The sequence below is a fragment of the Taeniopygia guttata genome, chromosome 1A, assembly GCF_048771995.1.
Source record: "Taeniopygia guttata chromosome 1A, bTaeGut7.mat, whole genome shotgun sequence".
Taxonomy (NCBI): Eukaryota; Metazoa; Chordata; class Aves; order Passeriformes; family Estrildidae; genus Taeniopygia; species Taeniopygia guttata.
Genome location: NC_133025.1, coordinates 50,370,027 through 50,397,660, shown reverse-complemented (window position 1 = coordinate 50,397,660; position 27,634 = coordinate 50,370,027). Strand labels below are relative to the sequence as shown.

Below are 27,634 nucleotides of genomic sequence, written 5' to 3'. Positions count from 1 at the left end.
GAGGAATCTCAAGCTGTCCACAAACCCCTCCTCCTACTGTCCACCTGTTACACTGTTCTGAAGGATTCCCACAGGGCACCAAGTACATGGGTCTTCAGCATTTATCTCAAATAAACAGTTGTGACTTTCACATAATGCACCCTAAAGTGTGCTGGCACTTTAACAGCTAAGTGACACTTTATCTCTGCTTTTCCCTAGAAGGAAGCAATAAAATGACTATTTTATACTCCCCCTTAATTACACAATGCAAAGTCACTGTGTTTTTTCCTGTTCTGTAGGATGGTAAGGCAAGAACGTTGATTATTGTTGGGCATGTGACGCTATTTCCCTACTTTTCTTGCTTGTGCAGGAAAATGTAGAGTCTTTACTAGAAGTGTTTACTGAGCAGGAACACTGAAACTGCAGGGGAAATTTCCCAGCCTGAAATCCGAGGAGGTCAGGAGCAGCACAGCCTCTGTGATCTCCAGAATAAAATGAAATGCCAGTTTTTATTGATTGTAAGTGACCAACAGTTCTTTACTAGATTACATTCAAGTGACATCACCTCTAGCAGTGTGCCAGCAGTGAGATCAGCCCAGCCTGAATAGGAGGCACCCACCTCAAGAGACCAGCAGCACCTTGTGCTGTGGCCCAGGCTCCAGGGTGACAGAAGCAGGTGGGAGCAGTGATGCCAGCCAGCAACACTGCAGTTGCAGCAGAACTTGGATCACCACTCCCCTGGTTCCTTCAAAGATCATAAATCGTTACTGCAGAGGTGCAGAAAAAAAAATTACCTGGCTGCTCATATACCAGGAAGGTAAAATGGAGCAATGCCAAAGTAGATTTAAGATTGACTGAAGAAAACAGAAGCTGTGGCAAAAAAAAAAAAAAAAAAAAAAAAAGCAGTAGCTTGTACATAGCTATTAAGCATTTACAATGTTCTCATGCAGCTTAGATAAGCAAGCTGAAATTAAACAGTACAGTAATCATCAGTGCTTACTCTGTGCTGTACTCTGCCTGCAAGCACAGGAGGAGGCTGGGAGCACCAGGTTGACAGGAAACAGGTGTATGTGAGAAGGAGGAGGAAGAGGTTGTAAGGGTTGAAGGCTGCTCAGATAGAAGCCCACAAAAGGCACCCTTAGTCCAAAGGTCAGGGTAATTGAAGTCAAAAGGCTGCCTTCTGGCAGGGCTCACCCATGTGACCACATTTAATAATTCACAACAAGCAGAGGGAGGCTCTCGGGCTCCAGAGACAGGGGAGGAGTAAGAAAAGCACCAGGGGAGTGAGCACAGTTCAGGTTCTTTGTGTGCAGTGAGCAGCTGTTCATCTGTGTGTGGGAGGTGAGTCCTCTCTCTGGCCCCCTGGATCCAGCAGCACACAAAGGGGGTCCTACAGGCAGCACTGAAAGCCCCATGGAAGGAATCCTCTATTTTGTTTTCAGCACATTACCTTTTACTAGGGATTGAATCATAACCTGCACTTTCCCAGCCCATCATTAGAAACTGTGCTGCTGATACTCCCAACTCACCTCTCCGGACAGACAGATTGGTGGAATCAAGTTTTATTCTCCCAGTTAGACAGCAGTGACAGATAAATGTTCTCTACTGCTGCAGACATACAAAAGGAGATCTATAAAATACTTCTCCATATTTTCTCTTATAAAATTATAATGGGAACCCATGGATTTGTGGAGGAGTTGTACCTGTCCCAGCAACACAAGGACAAAGGAAGAGACAGGTTTCACAGACAAGACAGTGGCATTCTCAGCTTTAAATGAACCCACCCAGGGCAGGTATGTACCATCATCTTGCAGGGAGCAGCTGCCCTATGCTCTGGGCTATCTGATGTGAGGCAGAGACAAAAGCATTCCTCCTCTTAAGTCAGCAGCAGCAGCTCTGCACGTCAGCTCTTGGCTGATAAACACAGCCTCCTAATTCCAGCTACATTCCCCGTTTTGAGAATAAGCAGCCCTGCTCGACAGAGCCCTTTGCAACTACTGCTGCTCATGAGAAGGGGGAGAAGGAGGGAAGAGTTACAACATTTTCCATCTCCTAAATCACCAAAACAGAAGAAACCCGCAGGTTGTACAGAGCAGGCAATTGACCTGCCCTCAGCTCTCCCAGGCAAGGAATGCACAACATAGATGTGTCCAGAGGCAGAGGTACAGCCACCCTTTTACTTCAGGCTCCAATGAGTTTCTTGAGGAATGCCTCGAGCTGATCCTCGTCCTTTATGCCCACAAATTTATCCACAACGTCTCCATTCTTCATAGCCAGCACAGTTGGCACTGCTGACACCTGGGGCAAGAGAAACAGGGAGAAGGGTGAGCAAAGCCTGCAGGAAGCCATCTGCACCTGGTTTCCCAGTGGAAGTCTAAGGAAGTGGCTACAAGGGAGCTGAGCATGCACTGCTCTAAGGTAAGATGTCCTCTTGCTAAACAGGCCAACTGAGCTCCATGTTCCCCCTCTCTGCACTGACTTACACCACTTGACTTGAGATAAGGCTGAGCTGCTTTTTGAGTTTAAATAAGACCCAAACTTTTAAAGACAAAACCACAGCTAATACAAAAACCTTATCCAGTACAAATGCTTCTTCTCCTTCCCTTTTGTCCTACCATAAATGAACACACCTAGGACACAGACATAATGACCTTTGGACATTTTATGGCCAGGGTAGCATCAGACTGGACCCGTGTTCTTCTCCAGACAGGACTGGAGCTCTAATCCTAACCCATCCCACCATTGCACAGGCAGATTTCCTGCTCATATTATAGCAATGTCAATCTCCTACAAGCCTTCTTCTTTTCCCCACTTTTGTTTTCAGTTATTTATCTGGTCACAAACCAGTGGTCATTCAGTGCAGAGCCCCGATGATTAAGTATGAAATGAAACAGTCCCTCTGAACAGAGCTAGCAGGCAGCTGTGCTTCTCTGGGCACTGCTTTTTTAGCTCAGAACAAAGTTTGCTGGGAATTATCCAAGAGAACAGTGTTGGAAATGACAACACTCCCCAGGGACTTGCTGGTTGACTGGTGACAGCAGAAACCCCAAGGGACATGACTGAAAGAAGGAACAACCAGAGCTTGGAGAGCTGCAGCAATGGAAGATCTGATCACATTTCTGACCACACAGCTTATCTCTGCAAAGTCTCCCCCCCAAAAACACATTCTGTCCTTAGCTGACTCTCCTCCAGCCTGTGAGGCCTTCCCATGTGCACTGCCAGCCCTGCTGCCAACAAGGATCTGTAAATCCCTCTGGAAACCCATCAGAGGGTTGGCTTTTATTCCACTGGGAGCCTGAGATGACGGGGACATTTTGTCTTCCCTTCCCACCCAGTTCCAGCTGGGCAGTCCAGCGTAGCTCCTCACAGTGTCCTTCAAGGCTTGTGCAGTCTCATGTGAAGGGATGGGAGCGTTGGGGCTGCTCAATGCACAATCTTCAGCTCCTCCTAGTGACTGCAGGGAGCAGATCCAGAGGGCTTGGGCCCCAGCACCGGTGATGGTGGCTATACATTCCCTTGTGATTTTAGCAGAGAGAAATTATGCTCTGCACTCAGGTGCTCTGTCCCTGAAAAGGGCAAACCTCCAGTGAGCCTCCCTCTGGTTTGCACAGTGGGTTAGTATCGAGCAGAGTTGCTCCAGTCCCATCCAAAAAAACAGGAGCTGCCCCCTAGCTGGCTGGGGCCCTAGCTGGCTGAGGAACAGGCAACTCTTGGAAGCTCTATGGAGAAGCAGCCAACACCATGCTGCCAGGCCCTGCAGGCTGACGAGGGCACCCATGAGTTTCACATGGCTTTGATTTCTCTGTCTCTTTCCCTCTTTGTGCAGGTGAGCAAATCCAAAGAAAGAGTGGAAGGTCTAGGGCTGGTGCTGCAGAGCTAGATGAGAATGGGGGGCACAAGGTAACTTTACTCGGCTCAGAAAACACAATGTTTTTGTCAGCTTCCTTCCTGCCAGCTGCAGCAAGGGCAGCCTGTTAATGGAGCACGTACTTTGTTTTGCTGGCTGAGAAGCAAATATCATGGGAATTTCTAGAATGCAAAGTTGAGGGCACTTTTTCTTTTTTTGGGTCCCATCTGCACTGAACCTAAACAAACTTTACTCCTCCCTGAAGAACATTTCTACAGAAAAAAAAATCAGTCTGCTTTTGATGAGTCTTGACCACACAGATAAATAAACAAACATGGCCATCCAGGTTATTCCTGGCAACACCCATACCAAGGGAATTCTTTCCCATCTGAAACTTTTATACAAGCTCAGATGCCACACAACAGAGCAGGGGGAAGGATTTCACCCAGGCCTCTGAGTGAGGAGGTAACAGGATGGAGCTCCACTGATGAAAGACCACCTCTGTACCCAGCAGCTCTCCTGAGCTGCCCACCCACAGTGGCCAGAGAAGGGGCTGCCCTTTCCTGGTCACCACACACAGAGGCAACTGGCTAAGGCAAGAGATGAATCTAAAGAATTTTAAGAGACTGCAGATAAACAAAAGTATTTCTTCTCCCTTTCTGCTCTTGAGGCAAGAGGTCAGGAGCTGGCTGGAGCAGTGGAGAAAGGCCACAAGCAGAGATGAAAGGTATTAGATAAAATGGGGAGTCCCCAGAGACAGCACTTTTGTGCTGGGCATAACAGGACAGGGAAGGGTACAGGGGACATTCCTAGTTGCAGGAAATGCATCCGTGCTTTGTGTTAAGTTGGAATGGCTAAGAGCCAAGGGCTTGTATAAAGGAATGTGCCAGCATTCCTCAGCTCTTCGAGGGGGTCTCCCCCTCCTGCTGCCTCCCTCTGCACCAAGGAGGCTGCTGAAGAGGACATTGTGCAAGCAGGCAGCAAGCTGGGGGCTGCGTGTGTGCGTGGGCAGGGGAATAAACATGGATGGAGTGAGACTTCCTGGCAGTTAGTGAAGGAGTTTTGGGTCGGCATGGACACTGAAAGCCCCCAAACAAAGACTTCCTCAGCATGCAGACATCGGATCCCCGAAAGAATGGCTTTAAAACAAATATTTTCTGATCCTCTCTAAACACCACCTGTGGTTTTCCTGATCTCTCACAAACACTCTGGTCCCTCTTTGATCTCAACTTGTTGCCTTCCCATCAGCCCATACATTTCTCCTTACATGGCAACTTCCCAGAAGATGAAGCAAAACTAAGCACATGCTCAGCACATGAACAAAACTTCTGCCTCAGAAAGGATGCTCCAAATGACAAAGATCTGAGCAGAAAATTCTCCTATCCCCCTACCTGTTTGCAGCTATGGTACTTGCAGACAGTCTAAGGACAGTGTTTTAGCCACGGGGATAACGGCCAAGACAAGACACACATGCATCACTTCAAAAGTGGAGGATGGCCTCTCACAAAACAAAAACTTCATCATGTTTGTGTATAAGGTTCCCAAATGAACTGCTAGAAGCTGACCCATCTCTGCAGCCTCAGTCCTTCCTGCACACAAACAGACACACAGCAGACAGTGCTCCCTCAGTACCCGTGGGGAGAGGATGCAGAACATCATCAAACCTGCAAAACTTGGGACTTTCAGCCTCTTTTCACAGACCTTTCTCTGTATGCACACACCCTGCTTGTCGTTTTCCACTCCCGAGATTATCCTCTGGTAATCCCAGCTCATTCTATCTACTGGAAGGCTTGGAACAATATGTGAGTTGAGCTAATAATCTCTATTCTCTTCTCCTTAGTATGGTTGCTACCAGAGCTTTCCCTGCATCTATTAGGGTTTACAAACTCCGAGATCATCACTAAAACCATCTCATCCTCTTCAACTTCTCACCAGCACCCTCTGAGCTACACAGCCTTTTGGCCTAGCAGCAGCTAGCCCTGCTCAGGAGTCAGCAGCCACCTTCCTTGGCCTGGGGTGTATCTGCCAGCAGGAAATACACCAGAGGCTCTCGTGCTGAGCTTGTGGGAGCTGCAAGTGATGACTGTGGCCACCAGCGGTGTGGGCACGCCGCCACAGCACAGGCAGAAAGGTCTCTCTGAGGAAAGAGTGGGAGGGAACAAGCTGTTTCCACTTCTGTCTCCTTCTGGCTTAGCAGGGTGCAGGAATGGCATCTTCTCCAGGCTCAACAAAATGACAGCTTGCTCAGGAGACAGTTCACACTTTTAAGGCCAGTTTGAGGAGCTTGCTGTGCTAGTTGTCACCCAGGGAGCAGGACTTCATCTGCAGAGGGGGAGCAGATCCATCTGTGTGATACCCAAATGAAATTGAAGCATTTTAGCATTTTTTCCCCCTGTAAAACATAACAGCAGGATGCCCCAACTCCATGGGCAGAGTGGTTGTTTGCAAGGAGAGACAGCAGAGGCAAGCATGGCCCTCAGAGGGGTTTTTGTGTTTCTTAAACTACCAAACCAGTGACAGAGGGGACAAATAAATGAATCACGTAAACTAAAGCCATGGCCTTCTCCAGTCATTCTGCTCCTTCCTGGGAGAAAGGCAGCACAGGAAACACACCCAGCAGTAATGTCACGCACTAGTGTAAGCACCAAGGTCCTCCCCTTTCAAGACCAGGACATGTGCTCCTATTGTTTTTTTTCTAACCTGGCTTCTACCTGTCCAAACAAAACTCACTGTGTCTCCTTGTGCTGCAGCTTAAGCATGAGGATGTTATGACCCAGCTCAAGATCATGAACAAGGAAGGGAAAGAGAGGACAGGCTGGCTGCACAAAGAACCATGTTCAGTAGCACGGCAGAGTGGGGCTTGTAACTTCACAATCTTGCCCTGCACCTGAGCAGCCCCAGCTGGCAGCAAAATGCCACGTGTACTCCAGGCTCCTCGAGGCCAGGGAAGTGTTTACACTGACAGACACCTGCAAGGCCTAGAGGACACCTCCCTGCAGAATTAGAGGTGGGGATGCTGGGCATTACCAGCAGAGCTGGAGCAGAGCCAAGCAGCAAAATCCACCTACTGACAAGTGACTCAATGGATCAGGATCCTGTAGGCTCTGGGCTTCCCCTCCCCTCCAATGCTGCTGCTGTGCAGGCACAGCTCTGCTCAGGGAGGCACCTTTGCACTGCCAGCCAAAGAAAGTCTGTGCTCTTCCACCTCCTACCTCGTACTCGATAGCAAGGTCCGTGTGATCGTCAATGTCCACCTTGGCCATCAGCACCTTCCCCTCCTGCTTGGCCACCAGCTTCTCTAACCTGGGGCCTAGGATCTTGCAGGGACCACACCACCTGACGGAGCAGGAAAAGAGAGGGGACATTAGGAGAGGCAGATGCAGCCATGGAAGGCATGCTGGTACACCAGTGCCTTTACCACCACTGCTGTTCCACTCAACAGCCAGCCTGGAAATACAATTCCTGAACCATGACTTAGAAAAACACTTCTCTCTCTCACAAAGGAGCTGTCAAAGGTTAAGGAAGCTCTGAATCCAGTTTCAGGCTTCAATTAATTGTTCTCTCCTCCCTGGATGATCCCAACTAATGCTCACTTTGGTCTGTCAGTTAGTTTATTTAGAGCAGGAGTTTTTTGGCTTTTTTGTGCTCTGTTTGCCCCACATCAGCTGTAACTGGCTCATATAACAGTAACTGTAGAACTATGAAAATACGTGAAAAACCCAAAGATAATCAGTATTGTTAACAGAGCAGATAGTATCTAGGAATATTTTTACTGGCATGTGGATGACAGCATTTTTACTGATGACAATTGCTGTCATTGGAGTTATTAAAGACATAAAAACATTTGCTATAAAGAGCCTCAAAACCACACAGCTTTAAGAAACATGGAATGATACACCATAACAATGGTGAGGCATAGCAAGTGCAGAGCTCTCTGTGGTTGTTAACAAACTTTAATATTTCTAAGAGAACGTTGCATCCATGAAGCCAAACAGGGCAGATATCAGAACTTTTTCCTGAGGCATTTTTTGTAGGATGATGCAACACTGGGGCTGGGATGACACCTGAGCACCTGAAAGGTGCAGCTATGCCACCCAGGGGAATGCCTTCCTGGCACTCCTGCAGGGTGTAGCTGTGATGGTAATCTTCATGGTTTTAGCCTGATGGCCAGAAGCGTCTTTCAACACTGGACTGTGCAGCTTGGGAAGCCCTGAAGCATGCCCCTCCATGGTGAGCCCCGAGTGCCACCACATCAGGAAAGTCACAGAGCCACAGCTGTACTGGTGATGGCAGAGAGGCACAAGCGGAACTTACTGCGCATGGAAGTCCACCACAACGGGCTTGGGGCTGTTCACCACCCGGTCCTGGAAGTCGCTGCCGTCCTGCACGTTGAAAGTGCTCCTGCGGCCGGCTGAGGTGCCAAGGGCCCTGCCGTGGGATGCCAGGGGTCCCCGCGTGGGGAGCGACAGCAGCCGCTGCAGAGCCAGCCTCTGGGCCATCTGTGGGGAGAGTGGTTGGTGCGGTGGGTGCACCCCATGGCTGCTGCCACTGCGGCAGCGCCCTGATCGGAGTCCCCTCGGCAGGACAGCCCCCAGGCCAGAAGGTGTCCAGGAGAGAAGTACGGGGTATGACGTGACTGCTTCCTGCCCCTGCACCCCGCCTCCTCCCCGTTTGCAGGGAGACAGCAACAGGCACAGGGTCACTGTTTCCCTCAGCCCTGCAGAGTGGAGCTGCCCCCACCGCCCGTTCCTCCCCACCCACCGGGCAGACCCGGGCCTGCACCGGTCCCAACAGCCGGCGCAGGCCCCCCGCCCCCAACCCTGGGGGCGACAACAACCCCAGACGCCGGCGCCCCGCTGCTCCCGAGCCCGGGGGCGGGAGGGCACGGCCGGGAGGGCCCCGCTGCCCCCGCCGGGCCCGCCCGCACCTTCAGGCGCGGAGGTGACCGCGCACGCCGGCACCGCCCAACTGCGCCCATTGGCCGCCGCCGCCGGAAGGCAGCCGCGAGCGGGCGGCCGCACGCCAGCCGGTTGGCAGGCGGCCCCAGCGCCGGGTGCCTCCGATTGGCTGCCGTGCCTGTCACTTAGCCCGCCTCGCCCCGCCCCGGAACGGGCCTGTGGGATGTCACGTGGGGCGATTGGCGGCGGAGCGCTCCAATGGGCTCCGGGTGGCGGCTTCTTCAGCTCGAGGCCACGCAAAGGCCGCCTGCTTCACCGGCTTCTTTAAGCTCTCCTGGAAAAGCTCTACAGCTCTACAGTCCCCCAGACAGCAATTAACTCCGTTCCACAACGCGCCCACCCCTGCAGGGCACCGGGATCAACCTGCACCCCTACACTCGGGGGTGACCACCGACCAGCGTGGCCCATGCTACCCTCTCCAGCTGCATGTCAACAGGCACTACCTTCCAGCAGCAGCATTGCTTGCGTAGCCCAGCAATCTCAAAGAGAGCAAGAACTCCTCTGTCACTTCCTTGACCTCTTCTGCTCCCCTGCCTCTCCAAGTAACTGGAGTTTTAGGGAAACAGCTGAATTCAAGGGATTGGGACAGCTTTAGGTACACGTAATGTACAGCCCCCCTCAGTCTGGAAGCAATAGTGTGCATCTTTTAAGAAGCTAGAGGGTTGAAAAACACATGGAAGTAAAAGCCTATTCCCTGTCACCCCTCCTGTATTTCCTAGAAATCACAGGGACATCATGAGGTCAAGCTCAGAAGTGCTCTTGGCTTTGCAACTCCAGTGCCATGGAAGGAGTCCACAGGACAAGCATATGTGGCTGACAAGAGCAGCAGTAAAGTGCAGACAACCTCCCTGTCAGTCCCTTTAGAATCTGAAGGTGACTGTAGGAGAATAAAACAGAGAAAGAGCATTTTAACAACATCAAACTTTCTTGATGGGACATAGTGCAAATAGGAGAAATATTGGTCATGCTTTATAAAAGATGGGCTAACCTTCTAGACTGCTTGGTGTGGGAGAAGAAAAATATGAGGACAGCAGAGCCAAACTCTTAAGTCTCTGTGTCCCAGGCATTCCAAGCAAGATACTCATCTGTCGTGGAGGAAAGAGTCCCTTGTAGTGTTCTCTGGGAAATTATAAATTATCTGACCTATACAGTAACTAAAAAAGTCATCTTTCCCCACTCAAGCTACACAACTGTCCTAACCCAAAAGCAGGAAAAATACCAGGAAGTTTGCCAGGAGTATCACTTCAGGATTCAATGCAGAAACAAATCTTCAAGTATACACAGCATATGGCACCCAGGGACCAGAGAGCCACAGGCTGTGAGAAGGCCACCTCTGAAGGGCGACGTGGCATCTGAAGTTTCCCAGGCATTCCTGCACTCACTTCTGTGGCTTCTGTATGTCACTGCAAATACTGATCAGTGAGATAAACACCAACACCATCTTCAGGCAACTCTGAACTCTGCAAGGACAACATGGGAACCTCAGCATCACTGGGTTTTGGTCCCTCAATCCTTCAGAGTATGTTGGTCCTCTTTGTAACAGCAAGATCTGAGCAGGTCTTTGGCAACTCATGATCAGTGGGAAGCATGGGGATGGAAAAGGGACGCTGGAAAGGGCAGAATCCTGCTGTGGATCTCTGTTACAGTACTGTCACAAGAGCACCTATGAATTTCAGTGTGGAGCAAGAAAGGTTAAAGCTCATCCTTGGCATTAACAAGATGCTGCAGAGGACGAACTGGTATCCCATGATCTCTCATCAACTGGTCCTGTGATCCATCGTGGCTGTCAAGGGGTCTGTCACCCGAGAAGTCTGTGTGAGCATAATCCTGGAGCAGCCCAGCCTGTACCGCGTGGTGCCGGAGCTCCTGGCTCCCCACCAGTCCCTGCATTCGAACGTAGCCCTGCTGGCAGGAGGGAGGCAGCTTCTGATGGGTGAAGGCAAACAGGAAACAGGACTCTGCAAGGGAAAGGATCAAAACTTAGAGTCAGCAGAGATACCCTGTAGGGAAATACTCCCATGAACTATCAGGGACTTGCTCAAAACAAAAGGCAGAGAGGATGAGGGAAGATGGCTGGAGTTTCCCACCCGGTACCCGGCTGCGGGTGGCAGCACAGTAATTGACGTAATTCTGCAGAGCTCAGGAGATGCAGAGAGGGATCCCTAGTCTGCACACTGAGAGAAGAAGGAGCTAGATTTGAGCTTGCATCCATCTGGCATCTTCTTTGTGCACAAGATGCCTTCCCTCTGTGTGGCTCATGGGCTTCCTACAGGAGTCTTCCCACATCTATCTTAAGACCAGGAAGGGAGGCAGCAGAGGCTCTTCACCTCTCACCTCACAGCACTCCCATTTCCCATGGGAAAGCAATCCAATCACCAGTACGTGACATTCAGTACACAATGGCACAAAATGTTCAGATAATGAAGAAGAAAGAAAAGCTGCAGTTAGAAAAGGGATTGAACCCAACCTCATATGCCTTTCTCTAAAGCCTGTCATGCCTGGGCCAGTCTTCTTCTAATGGTGAACAAGAACAAGGACTCTTTGGGAAGATACACACAGAACAGCACTTTGTACCATCTGGTGAGTGCATTGAGGAGGTGTGACTGACAGTGAGACAAGCAGGTCACCACAGGGAGATCTCAGCTACTGGCAGAAGAGATCACTCCTGTCACTTGTTCCTCACATTGCTCCTCCCCTTCCTGCCACTTCGACCCTGTGCATAAATTACCTGCAAAGAAATTGCGCAGGTCGGTGCTGAGGCAGTTCTCCAGAAATCGCCTCAGTGGCAGGATGTGAGCATTCGGGGCTGTCCAGTCTGTCAGAAAGTCCTCCACAATGTGATGGATGGCATTTGGCCGGGGCAGAGGCCAGTCTGGGGAACGGACTCTCATCTCACGCTCTGCAAAGAGAACATTAAGGGAGTCTCTTAGAAGCAAAATGGCATTAAAAAGAGCTTGGGGAGTGGAAAGCAGCTATGACAGCTGTTTCCGCTTGTGTCCTGACCTTTTAATCCATTACTTTCGTTTGCGATCCCCTCTGCTAGCTCTGTCCTCAACAGCCCTGCCATTGCACAGCTGCCCTCTGTCCCTGCCTGTAGCATTCCTGTCATTTCACTCCTGTTCCCCTCCTGTTCCCCCTGGGCAGGGACTGCCAGATGGGCTGTGTTGTGTTTAATGTTGCTACCCATCAAGCTTATTCCTGATAAGGCAAGCTGGACCCTGACCCTGGGTGTCTGGAGATGAAGATTTCAATGCACTCATTTCCCAAGGAAGTCTACTCTGAGCCTGTTTGCTGCTGGATAGAACACTCCTCTTCAAACCCTTGCCTTTGGCTGCCTCTATGTCTGTGTGACCTCTCAGACCTGGGCCTGCCAGAGAACAGCTTTCTCTTGGCAGCAAGATGGCCAAACAACACCACCCTCATCTGTCAGGCTCTGCAAAATACACATAGGGTGCCAGCCAAAGGGAAGAACTGTTCCTCTTTTAGGGCATGGGGAAATTTCCAGCACGCCTGTTTGTTCCTATTTTCAAATGTGAGGTCTCTGGTACAGCCCCCCACCCCCTATATCGGTCCTACAGACGGAACTTTCTTGCCAACTCTCAGCTTCCTTTTCAGCTCATACAGTGGTGGGAGGTGTCTCACAGGAAGGGGGAATAGTGCTTTCAGGTACCACCCCCACTCTGGCTCTGATTTATCTTTATCTCTCTCTGTTTTGGTTGTGTCACATAATTAGTAGGAAAGCTTACCTGTTGGGAGGTGTTTGTAATAGTAAATAACAGGGTGTAAAAAGTTGGACTGCCAGGCATGCTGTGCCTCTCCCACAGCACGGTTGTAGTAGAAGACATCCTTGTCAGCCCCAGAGAAATTCCTCCCATATTCCATGACGATGACAAAGAGCCCATTGCGAGCCTTTCTTCCCGTCTGCATTTCCAGCTCGGCCAGGACTCCAATAGGGTACTCTTCCAGGTATTCAAATGCTGTGGCATTCCTGAGAATTGAAAACACACCATTGGAATTTTCCACCACAGAAAGCCAGCTGGGATCCAACCCATCCTCAGCTGGTCAAGGCTAAAGCAAAAAAGTCATCAGATAGTGATTTTGTTTGGTCATTACAAATCTAAGCTGTACTTGATGCAGAGTTTATAAAGGCTGCAGATACTGTTACAAGACACCATTGTTTTCCTAGATTATGGGATTGTCTCTACAGTAGCACTGGTCAACAAAGTTTTTCTCTGGGGTCAGTAAAAGAGTACTACACCTCTGAGCCTAGAGGGAAGGTTTGGACCATTTCAACCCTTTAAGAGGGAGAAACAGTCTGCACAATTGGGCACCAGTTGCAGCAGTAGTACAGGTTTGGGGTGGCTGCCTATGCGATGGTAACATCCTTAGGCAGGAACAGCACAATTGGTGCGGTGGCAACACGGGAGGCAAGGGTAAGGAAACAGAAATGAAATTATGGAGCACAGTGCTGGGAATAATTACTCACTCACTCACTCTCTCAGCAGTATGATGTCAGCCAGGACACTGAACATCTGGTAGAGGCCTGAAGCCTCATTCACCCTCTTGATGATGGAATTGGTCAGCTGTGTAATAGGGTAGACTGTGGATGGCCAGGGGACACCATGGTGACGGTTTTCCAATAGGCGATGGACTGCCCGAGCTGAGACATGGAGAGAAATAAAGACAGCTTATTTAACAAGCTTATGCTTTAAGAGATCAAATCTCTGTGCTGCAGCAGGACTCAATAAACAACATTTACAGCTCCTCTGTGCTCAGGATCTCCCACCCCAATTGCTGGCAACTGCAGTGGAGATGCCCTTGGAAAGCTGATGTGATGCTAAGTGGTGGGGGAGGGGGCAGGGGGGTCCTTGGGGATATTTCATTACTTCTCAGCAGTCCTTTAATGATAAGGATGGGCACACACAGATAAAGAAGGAAATTCTCTCTACTGCCCACAGTTGCTGGGTTTTAACTCCACAGCACAGACCTCTCACCCACAGCCTGTCACGAGGCAGAGCATCTGGCAGGAAGAAATCTGTTGTGTTACATAAAAACAGACAGCGGGCAAGAGAGACACAAGACAAAACAAAGACAGACAACCAAAAACTTCATATATGACCCCAAGTCACTTCTCCACTTCAGATGATGCAGCTGCAGCTTGACTGCGTTTTGTCCTTTTTATTGCCAGAATAAGACTAATGGCAATCTCTTTCCAGCAGTAAGCTATGGATTGTTCCTTCGAAGGGAGGATCGATTTCCACCTCTGCCCTTTCTGTACACCCCAGTACTCACTTGTATACCGGAATCCATGGATGAAGCCCCCAGCAGATTTCCTAAAGTCAACTGAATGGCTAGCAGTACCAAGAACAAAAAGCCCCCGAGTGCCTCTAGACTCGTAGCTGGGTTTGATTTGAGGATACTTCTTAATATTCCCTTTTCCTGGCATCATTCTCAGGGATCTGATACGCAAAAGAGAAGAGCAGGCTATCAGGAAGGACAGGAGTAGAAAAATAAAACGGGTTTCTGATACACACTGTATTGCAGCCACTGCAAGATTCTGCTTCATACCCCTGCTGCTGTCAGTGGCATTTATAACTAAAATGAGGATCTTTGGAAGATAAAGGTGTTGATCTCAAGATAGCCCTGGACAAGATCTAATTCTCAACTAAGCCATTAACAATTAATTTTGGAAAACAGTGAAGTTAGCAGTATCATTTTCAACTGCAGGATGTACCAAGGTGGAATGAAGGTTGCATCCTCAGGGAATTTTTTTTCCCAGACAAAACCTTTTTGTAGTGGTCTGCACCTTTATCATCCTAATTTCAGCAAAAAACCTGAACATTGCTAGCCTTGTACATGTGAACTGGCAGGTCAGGATGTTAAGTTCTAAAGACACAAGCTTTTCTGTGTCACTCAGGTCTCATTGCTCCCGTCTGCACAGCCTTAAAGCCTGTTGGTCAGAGGGCAGTGACACACATTCCCACTGGCACACAGCCTTACCTGGAGGATAAAAAAAGGACTATGCAGCATCAAGCATCTCAGAGGTCCAAACAATGCTACCAGGAGATCTGGTCTTCCCTTTCCTCCCTACTCAGGCCCTTCAGCCTAAATACCTTTTTTCATGGAGATCCTGGTTCTCCCTCACCTATTATAGATAGAGAAGTCAAACTTCCAGCCCAGGCAGCGGATGACACGGTCATAAGGTGCGCGGGTAGCAAAATTGTCCAGTTCATCCTGAGGGAGGGTAATGGAGTCGACGCCCATGCTGATGTTCCTGTTCTCCAAGTAGAACTGCAGTGTGATGTGCAGCTTTCCCTTTTTGTCCTTAATGATAGCCAGATCTTCCAAATCACCCTCCAGAAGCCCATCCAGAGATTTCAGCTGGTAGGTGTCCAGCAGGCCATTGTTAATTGCTCTATGGAAAATACAAGAATGTAAAGGAGGGAGGTTATGTCTTAGCTGCTGAAAATGGTATCATTCATCAGGTATCCCAACTCCTCTTCAGTCTAAGGGTTATCCTCAGAGCCTCACAGCTCACAGGAACAGCACAAGGAAAACAGCCTTGCTGTCCTTGCAGGATGTAACCAACCTCTTAGCTTTCCTCTGTGACTGGAAGCAAAGGAATAACTAGAGAGCCAGTACATTTTAAAGACTATCGTTTCCTAGTGGACATGTTTTTATTTCACACAGGTCCTAAAAAGCTCTCACCAAGCCTCTGTGTTCAGCAACTGCAACCTGGATTACTCTAAAGGTTTACCAAGGTCCTATAGAAAGCTCCATATTTCCTCTGTGGCCCCCACTGTGACAGCACCAGTCCAGCCTGTTGCCTGGGAAAGAGGTGATTCTCCTTGTTTATATTCCAGCTGTGCTAGAAACAGGAATAGGAGCAGTTCCTTACCTCAGATCCCCGACGTAGTGGGTGGCCCAAGAGAGGCGCACGCGGGACCGGCTCACCATGTGGATGAAATTCGTGACACCCAGGATGTTCTCCGCTGTCTCGAAGGCAGAGTTCCCTCGGCCCAAGATCAACACGGTTTGGCCAGCAAAGTCCTCCGGGTTGATGGACACAGTCTCGTAACCTTCAACATATTCTGAGCCAGGAAAGTTTACCACATTGGGAACCCACATTCCAGCAGCAACCAACAGAGAGCTGCAAGAACAGGGATAGCACATGGAAATGCAGGAATTTCAGGAAAGGGGTTCCATCTCCTCATTCTTTCCTCCTCCCACTGTGGAAGGTGACTGCAATGTGACACCCACAGTGGCACTAGACCAGCTGCACAGGCCATGGTTTCAAAAGAAACCTCTACCTAGCTTCAACTAATGACCTGCTCCTCTCTTCCCTATCCTCAGGACAACTGGGAACACTGTTATATATAGCAACAGTCAGTGTGGGTGCTGTATATATGCATCACCCTCGCCTGTTCATGAATGCAACTTCTACTCATATGAACTCACTGACAATATCACAGGTTGATTATATGTTGCATAAAAATTACTTTGATTTAAAATTTGAGTTGACATTTGGCAGAGCAGAAGTCATTTTTAAGACAGACAGGAAATAGTTTTGATATTTTGAAATGTAACTGCCAGTCATAAAAACATGTTAGCAACATCACTAATTGTTAACACCAAAAATAACTACAGTGGTCTTTTTATATCACTCCATAAGAGCTTTTACTTGAATCGTGAGGAAGTTTTTGTGACTTAGATGGAAGCACCAGGCGGCTGAGGCAAGCAGCACTGCCTGCTGTCACAGCCTTGCTTACACAGCGTCCCGAGAGCAACTCGCTCACAGTATGTGGGTGTCCGGGGATTGCCTTCTGTCCCCTCAGAGCCTGCCAGCAGCACACCAGCAAGTGACAGCCAGCATGACCTGCTGTCGTAGAGCTGAGGTTCTCGGGAGAGGTGAGAAATACACTCCGTATGTTCACACAAGTAACTTCGAGGTTTTTAGGAGTGGAGCTCAGTGGCGGTACGGGAGACACACACGTAAATAGGACGAGTGGAAGGGGAATTCAGCGACCCAGCAGCCCTGAAGTTTATTTCTCACAGTCCCTGCCCCTCCCCCAGAAAACCCCCACTTTCCTCTGCTTCCCCCACCCCGTTCTAGCTCTGTGCCAAACAAGGGCTTCACTTGTCTGGGACACACCCCTGAACACATGCGGGAAAACGGGAGCAAGATGTCACTGCACTGACTCAACCCAGTTTGTAATAAAGGCAGTGTTGGCTGTGAGTACAACCGAGTTATGTTTTTCACAGACAGCAATTATCTAGTGATAAAACAAAAGTGATTTCAAGCATACCTATCAAGGACACACGCTGCAGTGACGGCCATGGCAGCCAATTTGTGTCTGCCCTCCCAATCTCCTCAGCTGCCCAAAGCAAAACACTGCTCATGAAAGGCAATGCCTTCCCAGAAGCAGTTATTCCACCCATCCACCTGCCAATCCATAAAAAATGTTTTCCGCCTGTGATAGAGATTAAAGCTCTAAGAGGCTGTGAAATCTCCATCCTCGGAGATACTCGTGCCTCAAGAGGGCGAAGCTCTGAGCTGCATGTGAAGCCCCAGGTTTGCCCATTACCTGCACTTGTAGTTCTTCCTGTCCTGGTCTGTCAGGAGAAAGTAATGGCCGTTCCAGGCCTGCTCACTCTTCTCCAATGTCACATGGATGATGGCTGTGTTGTACTGAACTTGCAGCTTCAGCAGGGAAGCAAAGTCCTCCAGGTAACGCACCATCGTGTCAGCGTCGGGGAAGAAGTCGCGAGAGTAGTGTCGGAAAAGCAGCCGCCGGTCGTGGCTGAGAAGCGAATTCCAGTCATGGCGGAGGTTGAACTCGCCGTTGGACTTGCCCGTGTACTGCTTGTTGATGCTGATGAGTTTGCGGTGCCGGGGGTAGAGAGCGAAAAAGCTGCCGGGAGCATGGCTCCGCTCAAAGACGATGTAGTCCCGGCCGGCTTGCTGGAGGAAATAGGCCGCCTGCAAGCCCGCGGGGCCGGCCCCGATGACGCAGTAGTCGTGGTACAGGAACGTGGCACCACTCATGGCGCTCAGGCTGCTGGCGTACAGGGCCAGCCCCAGGAGCGTCCCGCAGACCCCCGGGGCCATGGCGGGGCTGGCGCAGCCTGCTCTGGAGGGAAGAGGACCGGGAGACGTCACCCCAGGGGCTGCAGCCTCCCCCCAGGAGACCCCCGACCCCACCAGCCCTCGCCCACCGCCGCCCAGACCCGGCCGCCATGACCACCCAGCACTGGCTGGGGTGTTGGGGCGGGGTCCTGCTCCCTGCCAGCCAATAGCAGCAGGGGTCCCGGGCCTTCTAGCCAATGGGTGCACAGTGCCCTCCGCCGCAGCACATAGGTGGCAAGGTGGGGCAGCACCTGTGGACTGCTGGTGGCGAGCGCCTCTGCGCCCAACCAGCCAATGGGGACGGGCGGCGCAAGCCCCCCAGCCAATGGGAGATGGGGTGCCCAGCGCTGCCCTCGCTCCCCCTCCAATACGGTCCCGGCCGTGATGCCCCCGCCCCCGCCAAACGGCGCACGAGGCGCGGCGCACGTGACGCGCGCGGCCGCCGCCGCCCGCCCGGACCGGTCCCGCCCGGGGCCGCACCTGCACCATGGAGCTCCCGCCGCTCCGCTCCTCCCGCTCCGCTCCCTCCTCCTTCCCGCGCCGCCCGGGCAGGGCGGGGAGGGCACGGCGCTGCCTCCCGCCCGCTGCGGGGGCGAGCGAGGGGGGCGGCGCGCTCCCCGCGTCACGTGACACCGCCACCGCCGCTTCCCGCCGCCGGCACCATGGCGGCGCGCGCACCACGTGTCCGGGGGCGGGTGGCGCTTAAAGGGGCAGGCGCGGGATGGAGCCGCGACCGCGGGGGACACCCGCACCCGGCACACACACACACGCAGCGCCGGCACTCGGCAAAATCAACTTTATTCCGCTTTCCCTCATTTATGATTCATGTACAGCACAGCCAGGGCAGGCGTACAGCCACAGCCCAACCCCAGTTCCGGGGCTGCCCCAGCACTGCAGCCCCTTAGTGCTGGTTGCAGGGTTCAGCTCTCTTCCTCTGAAAAAGAAGGGAAACAGAAATTAAGTGAATGCAGCTGGGGGAAGAAAACCCCAAAATGAAACCCTTACTTGTCAAGGAAATGCCCACAAACACAAAAAATCAAAGCTGCCACTTCGGGAGATTCATCCCACCTCCAACTGTCTCCTCACCTCTGTCCAGCTTCCCAACAAACCTGCCCACCAGCCACGACCACACACTTCTCATACACAATTTACATTCCTGAGCAAATTACGCAGCAACCCAAATAACATTTCCATAATAAAATCCAGAGCAGCCATCATAAGTTTACAGCCTAAAAATAATCTGGGAGATATTTTTCCTATCACAGAAGCAAGAGGTCTAGGATAAATGGTTTTCCACTGTTAGCAGAGCACACAGAGAGCTCAAATCAGAGATGGTTTTAGGCAGCAAAAGGAAGGCAGCAGTTGTCCACTGGGCACCACTGATCCTCCAGAACTTGCATCCAGACCAGCCAGTGATTGCTCCGCTTCAAGAGTCACTTCCGAAAAGCCTTCACCATGTTCCCTTAAGCGCACTCCATCAGCACGTGTTTTAAATGTGTCACCTTACAGTCACTGCCATTTCTAAAACTGCAGTCAAAAAATATCCCAGTACCAACAGAAACTAGCACCCACCCACTCCTGCAGGCCTTGGGGTCACTGAATGAAGGGCTTCTTGGCAGGCTTCGTTCTGCCAGACAGTGCTCTGGATCTGGGACCTCCTCCCAACTCCCGCTAAAATCAGTCCTCATCAAGTACCTGTACAGAGGCACATGATCTGCATTTCCAAACTCTGCATTGTTTTTCTTCCAGCTATGTACTCCCAATGTCACTCGCACCTTTTCAAGAGTCCCATCCTTGGGACCACCCAGTTTGCAGTCTCGCTCTTCTCCTGCCATTGCACTGGTCAGATCTGATCCTTACCTCTGGTCTTCATCATGTATCAACCCCTTTACATCCAGACTAGTACAGCACTTAAAAGCATAAAACACCAAATATGCTACAAACCTTCCTCTTCCTCTTCTTCCTCCTCATCCTCCTCATCTTCATCAGAGCTGAAGGTGCCATCAGGCAAACTGTAGATGCGGATCACCTGCTTGTTGGGGTCCTTGAGGATGAGGTACTTCCCCTCATCCAGCTTCATGCAGATGTCAATGACACATCGCAGGATGCCCCAGGCATTCTCTATGCTCAGATTTATCTGGCTGGCAAATTCATTTGGCTTGAACTGCTGTGTGCCCAGGATGACATGGCGGGCAGAATCTTTCACGTGGTAACGGGATACGTATCTAGGAGGGCAAGAAGAAACCAAATGGTATCAGGAGATTATGCCCAGACAGAACGCAAGAAAAGCAGCGTGATCATCTTATTTTTGTTTTCTTGGTTGAAAAATCCTAATACTCCAACACTGAAAGCTAAGAGGATTTCCTGGCTACAAACTGTCAATCTGCAATGCACCTGGAAATCCCCAAATCGGATGGAGAGGTACAAAAGATAAAGAAGAATTAGCCCCACAGATAAAATTAAGCAATAGCACGATTAGCTGGGTGTTTGCAAGAAAAGAATCAATTCTGTGTCTGTGGATGGAATTGAGGGTTGCAGAACCACTAGAACTTAGGAAAAGCCTCTTGTTCATTGCCTACAGTACTCAACTGATTTTAAGCTAACAGTTTAAAAAACGATGCAGCCATATCTCCCCCCACCACCTAATTTCTCAGTAACAGAGCATTGAGGATCTCAATCAGATTCCTGACAGACACCACAGTCACTGTATTTATTTCCCTTGTTGGTGACCACAGCAAAGAGGCTGAGAGCCCACACAAGCCACCTGCCCCTCGTGTGTGGGGTCAGTCACAGCTGATGCTAAGAAGCAGCTTACACCACAGGCTTTCCTTTCTTGGCCTTTCTTAACACTGTGTGATTTAAAATTTGTTCTGTAAATGCTTCACTCAGCCATACATGAAGTTTAATAATGGAAAATGCACCTGGAAGATATTCTGTGTGAACTGCCCCCCTTACCCGAGTTTAAGATACTCTGATCCAGCCAGCAGTGCACAGCATGTCCAGCGGGCCAGTTTGTAGCTGTTGTTCTTCAGCTCCGTGGCAATGACAGCCCCTCTCTGAGAGTCCAGCTTCTGGCGCCAGTCCACCCCATTGCAATACTGAGAGGAGAATCAGAACCAGGGTCAGCCTGACAAGCCACCAGCAGCCATCTCTTCAGCCTTCTTGTCATCACATAGGGAAGCTGTCTACCCTATGGTACCATGTGAGGGAATGTGAACTGCAGGGTACAGAGAAACCTCCTGCACTGGGAAGGGAGAAATGCAAGCAACTGGGATTGCTCAACATTTGTGGCACTGATTAGAAAGGGTAGTTTGTGAGGAAAGAATTCTGAAGAGAATCATAAAGAACAGACTGGCTACTGTGCTGAACATCCAGGGAGACAAGAGGGTTCAAACCAGCTACCTCACATTTAGGGGAATATCGCTACAGCACTGCTTGTCCAACAAAGTTACTTAGTGGAATGTAACACCCGGGGAACACCACCAGATGTTTATCTCATCTTCCCTGCTGTACCTGGCATGTCAGGCAGCAGTGAAGCAGTTAGAGCTAGCTTGGGGATCCTGTTCTTCCTCACCCTCGAATCCCACTCGTTCAGTGTTTTGATGTTGATGAATGACACTTCTCCATTAGCTCCTGTCATCACTCCATCATGTTCACAGCGGACAATGAGATCTATATCATCTCCCAGCTTCCATCTTCGGTACCTGCCAATACACAATCCAACTGGTTATTTCTGACCTTTGTTCTCTTCCAGATCCACATAAGCATTCAGCAAAATCCTTTCCTCCTCTATCTTTTCACTATGAGGTCATCCATTAATCCCTTTCAAGGTAAAGCTTGTATCAGTCACACTCCCAACGTGTTCTGCCTCCGTATCACACCGACATCCTGCCCCCTTGCCAAACCTGGGCATCAGAAATATCAACTTACCTGTATGCAACAGAGGCTACTTCATTTTTATCCATGTCATCCTCCACAAAGGGGTTTGGGTTGGGAAACTTGTATTTCTCCTTTCCCTGAAGATGAAAACAGCAGTGTATATTAGGAGACAGCTTTCCTCTGTTGGAAAAATATTCTTTTACAGCAACAGTAACTGATTTCCCTTATGTAGAGAAACACCAAAACATTAAGACAGCTGATGAAAGCCTCATGCCCACATTAGTCACAGCACTATAAGCAGTACTTGTACTGGTACTTAGGCTTCATTAAGTGTACTGACAAGCCTGTCTACATCATCAACGGGAGTAGAATGACTCCTCTGTGAAATCAAGGTGAAAACCTCTCTACAACAGTCACACTGCTCACCAGAAATAATCCCACCTCTTTTAAAACTGAAAGACCATATATAACACAACTGTCAATTAAAATGTTTCTGTGCTGCATTAAAGCAGCCTTAATGAAGTCTCTTCTTGAGACTCTCTGGAACACAGACTCCACTACTCATCACTGTTCCACCTTACCATCCTCAGACACTGCTGGGAGAAGTTATGATTGATGTAGGTAGCTTCCATGGCCAAGTTGCGTGGAGAATTAAAAGAGTTGCCCTCTTCCTGTGGTGGTTCATTGGCTGTTTCACTCACTGTCAGGAGGTCTGGGAAGAAAACCAGATGCAAGTGGTTATACTTGGAGGAGTAACTATGTCAGCTTTAGCGAGTTTATAGCCACACCAGAGTAGATCAATACTGAAGTTCCCCACACAGCTATCACACGTACTGCAGTAATAAGTTTGCTCAGGGGGCTTAGTGTGGACACCCAAATTAGCCTGAAGAAAATTAGACCACCCTTTAGCTACTGCAACAGAAATTCCTTCCAGGACTTTTCCTCACCAAAATCTGAGTTGTCTCTCTTGTCAAAGAAAAGCTTGGATCCAACTCTCTGGACAATGATGTCCCAGGAATAGACAGAACGAGTGCAGCTCATCAGTGTGGCCAGAATGGCATCTGTGGCAAACACATTCCCTTGTGTCTTGGCCAGCTGTGAATACAGGAGGAGAAAACTGTTTCAGCAATAAGAACTGATACCCCTTCCCCAGGCAGGATGAGAACTCCTAGCAAACCAGATCACTGATTTCTTCTTCTGTTCTGACTGAGAAACATGAACTGGTGAGTACCACATCGACTGCCAGCGAAGCATAAGGTACTACCCAGCAATCCAGGCCCAGCCTCACCCACACAAGAGGAAAGTAAGATTTACTACAAAATGTTAATCCTGTCGGAAAATGCAGTTTCTCACTGCAGATCAGGTCACTAGAGAGAAATGTCTGAGCCTTCCTCGCCACCAAAAGCAAGGGCTAAGGATCAGGTCTCTGACATAAGTTTTCTTCCCAACATAATTGAAGTACTGGTCTGCTTGCCCTTCAAAAATTATAGCTTTTCCTTGGCCAGTGTTCCTAACTCTGCATCAATCTACCTCTGCCTTCCACCTAGGAAAAACACTGGTACCAGCTAATGTTTCTTGCTTTTACCCTTTGGTCTGATGGTGACAGCTGGTCTCTAACAACAGCACACACTGAGTTTTACAAACTGGTGGATACCTTTCGGATAACCGGGTCATCCGTAGTGGTGACAGTATGGAAGATGCGCTTAATGCTCCTCAGGAGCTTCTCATTCCTTGTTGTAATGCGGTCGAAGGCTTTGTCATAATACTCTAGAGCTCCACAGCACTCTCTGCAAAGATAAGAGGACCATCTGGATACCCCTCCTACAGATAACACCACCCATGAACCACACAGGGCCTGCTGGGTGTTCCGTTACCTCCCCTTGGTTTTGGTACTTCAGTGAGAACACTGGGACCAGGTAGGAGACCCTTGAGCTCCCGTTTTCCAAAAATCTGGTGACTTCAAGGAGCAAGCAAAGGGCTGCTTTAGGAACTCACATGTCCTGTGGCTCTGACACCTCCAGATAGCGCATCTTCATCAGCCGAGGGAAATCCATCTCCTCCTTCACCTCCCAATCGCTGCGAACTTCAACAGAGGAGTCACGAGGTTTCTGCTGTGCGGCCAGAGGTGGGACAGGTACACAGAGAAATGGAGACACATCAGGATTTGTGCAAGAGGAGCTGCCTTTCGAGTGCAGCCAAAGAAACCTAACCATCAGAGGGGGCAAAATGCCCATCAGTTTGTCTACCTGTGATTTCTGGTCCCACTTCTGCCTCACTCCAAACTGCTTCTGAAACTTCTTTTGTAGGCGCAAACGATCTCTAAAATGACAAATGTGAGAAAAGCCGTGATTTCTATATGTCACAACCACTCCTCCACTTCCAAACTACTACCAGAGGAGCACTGCTTTCAGGCACTGAGCTGCTGAAACATTTTTTGAGCCATCTGTTGATCAAGACGCCCAAGGCATTAAAAAGTCTGTTCTTTGCTCTGAGCAGCTCTTTATATAGTTTTACCTGAAGACTGAAATGCAGTTTTCAGAAAGGATATTCTCTCTTTAGAATGCCATGTTTACTTTCTAAATACAACTAAAAAAAATTCAAATCCATGCTTTTAAGCACTACTGACACCAGAAGAACACTGGACTCGAAACATCCCGAAATTCTTTGCTGACTGTTTGCTCCAGCAGACTCTCTTACTGTAAGTTTGCAAATTCATCAAGAGTACGTTCACACACTCCAACCAGAGCTCAGTATGCTCGTCTCTGCAGCCTCACCTCTCCTTCTGCTTGGCACTCTTTGGCAGTGTCTGCATGCTGAACTGCAGCATGTTCCGACGGTCCTTGTCTCTCCGAAGGTTCCTCTGCAGAAATGACAGAAAAAAAAAGGAAGACATTTCAACTGGGAAAGAGTCCTGTGCTGCCGAAGGTCCCCTCTGATCCTGTCTCTGAGAACACGCTACCTGTGCAAACCTCATGCGGTTCCTCTGGTACGCCGTTTTCTGCGTCCGGGCCGTGTCCACCAGCTGAAAGCTGGTCTCGTCCTCCTCGTGGAAATAGGCATACTGGCTTCCACCGCCAAACTGTGACGAGTACTTGTCTGGAAATAAAACAAAGCATCTCAGCACCAAGGTCCTAAGAAAAAACACTGATGCTTTGCCCCTTTCTCTACCCTGCTCCCTTCACCTAAGTATGACATCTCAATCGGGACTCCTGCCTTACACCTGCACGTCTTCTCCCCCTCCAAACCTCCCTTACAAGCCCGGGTAGTAAGGCAGTACAAAAACCCAGAGTAAACCCCAAGGATAGGGAGAGGCCCACAGAGCTCTCCCGAGGGTAAAGCACGCTTCCTAAAGTAAGCTGTGTGTCTTGCTGAGGTGTGCAGGTAATTACAGGCTGGGTGTGAGACATGAAAGCAGGAACGACGCTTGGAAGGAAACTATGCAGAAAATAAACCCCAGGAACAGCCAGAAGACCACACGTACTTGTGTATCTTTTATCCTGGTACGTGGCTCCTGTCCAATCGGCCACCTAAGAACGAGCATAAACAGTCAAAATTAAGTATTAACACGACACATGCTCCAGGTCGAATCCTTTGACTCCCACCTCTGCCTGCCAGCCCTAGGTGTTCACAGTGTGTCAGGATGCGCTGCCAAGGGTGCCAGAGGAGCAGCCAGGGTAACAAAAGCGAACACCGGAGGCAGCGTGCAGGGGGGCCCAGAAGGGACCCGAGCTCACGGCCCAGCACGTCACGGGTACCTTGCCCAGGCGGTCTCCTTTGCTGAAGGGCTGGTAGGGCATGTCCTTGAACTGCTCGGGCACAGCACACGGGCCCCAGCCGGACGGGTTGTCCTGGATCACGGGTGCCACAAACTTCGCCATTTTTTAATTTTCTGAAGATGAAAAAATGAAAAAAACCACTCTCAGCTGCCGTACGGTGTGGCACCGAGACCTGGGGCCTTGCTTCGGCACAAGCCACTACGAAAGGAAAGCGCCTCCGCCAAGCAGGCCTGGGGAGGAAGGAAGGGTCTCGGCGGGCGCTGCGAGTGCCGGGGAGGGGCGGGGACGCGGCCCCACCGGAACCGGCGGGAGCGGCGGGGCGGGGCCGGGGGGTCTCGGAACGCGCGGGAGTGCCGGCGCGACAGGAGAGCGGCTCCGGTGCGACCCCAGCTCCTCCCTCACCTGCGCGGCCCCGGCGCGGCCCCGATGGCGGCGGATGCGGCGGCGGATGCGGCGGCGGACCCGGGAGCGGCGGCGGCGGCGGGCGGGGAAAGGGCCGCGCGCAGCCCCGGCGCGCCCTTGGCGTCAGCGCCGCGCGACGGCAGCGCCCTGTCGTAAAAGCAGAAAACCGCCGACCCTCGGGAAAGCCAGCAACGAGCGCGGCTGCCGTAAAGCGGAAGCGTTGTCGCAAAATGTCAACTATTAAAATTTTCTTTAAGAGAACGTGTTCTTTGGTGTTTGACCCTTGTGTGCTTTCAACTCTGACCAACATGAAAAGAGGTTTAATCTGTGAAACAGGAACTATCAAACAAGCTCCGAGTGATGTCCAGGTGTTAGAAAGATTAATTTCTTGACACTAGAACTGCCTTGTTAAGGTTTAGGGATCAACGTATTTCAGTGACCTCAGGGAAGGTTCACAACGTTTGGGAAGAGGGATGTACCACAGATAGTGGACACGAAGAATGCAGAATTTACAAGCCACAAAGACATTTGGCAGAACCCCCAAAGTAAGGAAGAAACTAATAAAGAAGCTCAGCAGCTGTGCTGAATCAGCTCCAACAGAGTAAAAGGTAATTCTGGTAGGGGGAGATCGTGGCCGCTGACCCAAGAAACCACCGGCTCGAAAGGAGAGGGAGATTGAGCATGCAGGCTAATTAGCATGAGCAGGGAGAGGTTCGTTAACCCATAGAAGACATAATACTAATTAAAAAGAGAACTAGGTAACTTGTAGCCAAGGGCCATTAATGCCTTTGTTTGCCAAAATATATAAAGAGGGAAAAGTTTTGGTAATTGTGCTGGCTTTGTGGATTTGCCATCCAGCACCACTTTCTTTGCAGATCTGTAAATAAATCAAATACCTGGATTAAGTGTGTGGATTGGCCTCTTGCAGACTGGGTGAAAGAACCTATTTTGGGATAACACTGTCATTTACTGAAATTTCATTCCTGCTTAATCACCACTTAATAAAGAAAAATATGTGGGAGTGGAAGGAGAGTGATGTTAAGGATAGTGTAAATTTGCCCTGTCAGTTAAAGTTTGGCTTTTAAATGTAAAAGCTGGGGGTGACATGTAACAAAGCCCATTCATTTTGCACCCAGATGTGATAAAGAGGAAGAAAACTCGGCTTTCTGTATGTGCTGAAGGCTCAGCAGAGCACAGCAGCTCAGACAATGTTGAGGTCAGAAACATCTCCAGTGCTAATGGTGGCTAAACTTCCTGCAACTGTGGAACTTCTCTTGGCAGAGGTGTTCAGCCCTATGCTAGGCAAATCCCTGTTGGGAATTGTTTTGGTGTCAATGACTTGCCTTTTTTTTTTTTTTTTTTTTTTTTTCCCTTTAGAAAAACTTGAATTCAACTTACGTTACAAATCAGGTGTTGGAAGAATATTGATCCTCAGCTTAGTCAAATACAGATTTCATATTTCAACTATTAATGTGCAGTTCCCATCTGGTAAAATTTGCTTTACAGACATGTAAAGGAGTTACTGCAAGGTCTGGTTGGTAAATTCCCGTTTTCCCAGATAAAAACAGAGATATATGTTAAGAGATAATTTTGTTAGAGAACAGACTTACAGGACTCTGGACAAGAAATATGTCAATAAAGTCACATGATAGGACAGGAAACATGA

General features: G+C 49.8%; 3 protein-coding genes across 6 annotated transcripts; all 3 read right to left on the bottom strand.

Moving 5' to 3' along the window:
- Positions 1–1,525: 1,525 nt before the first annotated feature.
- On the bottom strand, positions 1,526–8,796 carry TXN2 (thioredoxin 2). Of its 2 annotated transcripts, none has more exon segments than NM_001245850.3 (4): positions 1,526–2,277; positions 7,039–7,162; positions 8,141–8,325; positions 8,754–8,796. In NM_001245850.3, coding segments are annotated over 3 exon segments (426 nt in total). In that variant the 5' UTR covers positions 8,754–8,796; the 3' UTR covers positions 1,526–2,160.
- Positions 8,797–9,690: 894 nt separating this feature from the next.
- FOXRED2 (FAD dependent oxidoreductase domain containing 2) lies at positions 9,691–18,519 on the bottom strand. 2 transcript variants are annotated; one of them, XM_030263075.4, is made up of 9 exons: positions 18,392–18,519; positions 17,370–17,915; positions 15,683–15,934; positions 14,930–15,199; positions 14,077–14,243; positions 13,279–13,444; positions 12,531–12,772; positions 11,513–11,683; positions 9,691–10,742 (listed from the first exon to the last, which is right to left on the bottom strand). In XM_030263075.4, the coding sequence occupies exons 2-9, from the start codon at positions 17,891–17,893 to the stop codon at positions 10,477–10,479; spliced, it is 2,058 nt and encodes a 685-aa protein (XP_030118935.4). In that variant the 5' UTR covers positions 17,894–17,915; positions 18,392–18,519; the 3' UTR covers positions 9,691–10,476. The 2 variants fall into 2 exon arrangements, with proteins under 2 accessions (XP_030118935.4, XP_072779538.1); XM_072923437.1 differs by having other exon boundaries at positions 17,370–17,910; positions 18,392–18,464.
- Positions 18,520–18,692: 173 nt separating this feature from the next.
- On the bottom strand, positions 18,693–26,126 carry EIF3D (eukaryotic translation initiation factor 3 subunit D). 2 transcript variants are annotated; one of them, XM_030263074.4, is made up of 15 exons: positions 25,969–26,126; positions 25,546–25,679; positions 25,272–25,317; positions 24,750–24,886; positions 24,565–24,650; positions 24,037–24,109; positions 23,786–23,898; positions 23,445–23,577; positions 22,738–22,885; positions 22,372–22,502; positions 21,842–21,927; positions 21,486–21,615; positions 20,867–21,009; positions 19,856–20,136; positions 18,693–18,845 (listed from the first exon to the last, which is right to left on the bottom strand). In XM_030263074.4, the coding sequence occupies exons 2-15, from the start codon at positions 25,666–25,668 to the stop codon at positions 18,832–18,834; spliced, it is 1,644 nt and encodes a 547-aa protein (XP_030118934.1). In that variant the 5' UTR covers positions 25,669–25,679; positions 25,969–26,126; the 3' UTR covers positions 18,693–18,831. The 2 variants fall into 2 exon arrangements, with proteins under 2 accessions (XP_030118934.1, XP_002199240.2); XM_002199204.7 differs by having other exon boundaries at positions 23,786–23,901; positions 25,969–26,109.
- Positions 26,127–27,634: the final 1,508 nt, after the last annotated feature.

Excerpts from the sequence above, each read along its gene's own strand:
- FOXRED2 (XM_030263075.4), bottom strand. The coding sequence starts at position 17,893 with ATGGCCCCGGGGGTCTGCGGGACGCTCCTGGGGCTGGCCCTGTACGCC. Across the intron at positions 15,200-15,682 it reads CACTACGTCGGGGATCTGAG|AGCAATTAACAATGGCCTGC; the intron begins GTAAGGAACTGC and ends TATTTTCCATAG. Across the intron at positions 10,743-11,512 it reads CCTGCGCAATTTCTTTGCAG|AGTCCTGTTTCCTGTTTGCC; the intron begins GTAATTTATGCA and ends TTTCCCTTGCAG.
- EIF3D (XM_002199204.7), bottom strand. The coding sequence starts at position 25,668 with ATGGCGAAGTTTGTGGCACCCGTGATCCAGGACAACCCGTCCGGCTGG. Across the intron at positions 24,887-25,271 it reads CCAGGATAAAAGATACACAA|ACAAGTACTCGTCACAGTTT; the intron begins GTACGTGTGGTC and ends TTTTATTTCCAG. Across the intron at positions 24,110-24,564 it reads AGTGCCAAGCAGAAGGAGAG|AGATCGTTTGCGCCTACAAA; the intron begins GTGAGGCTGCAG and ends TTGTCATTTTAG.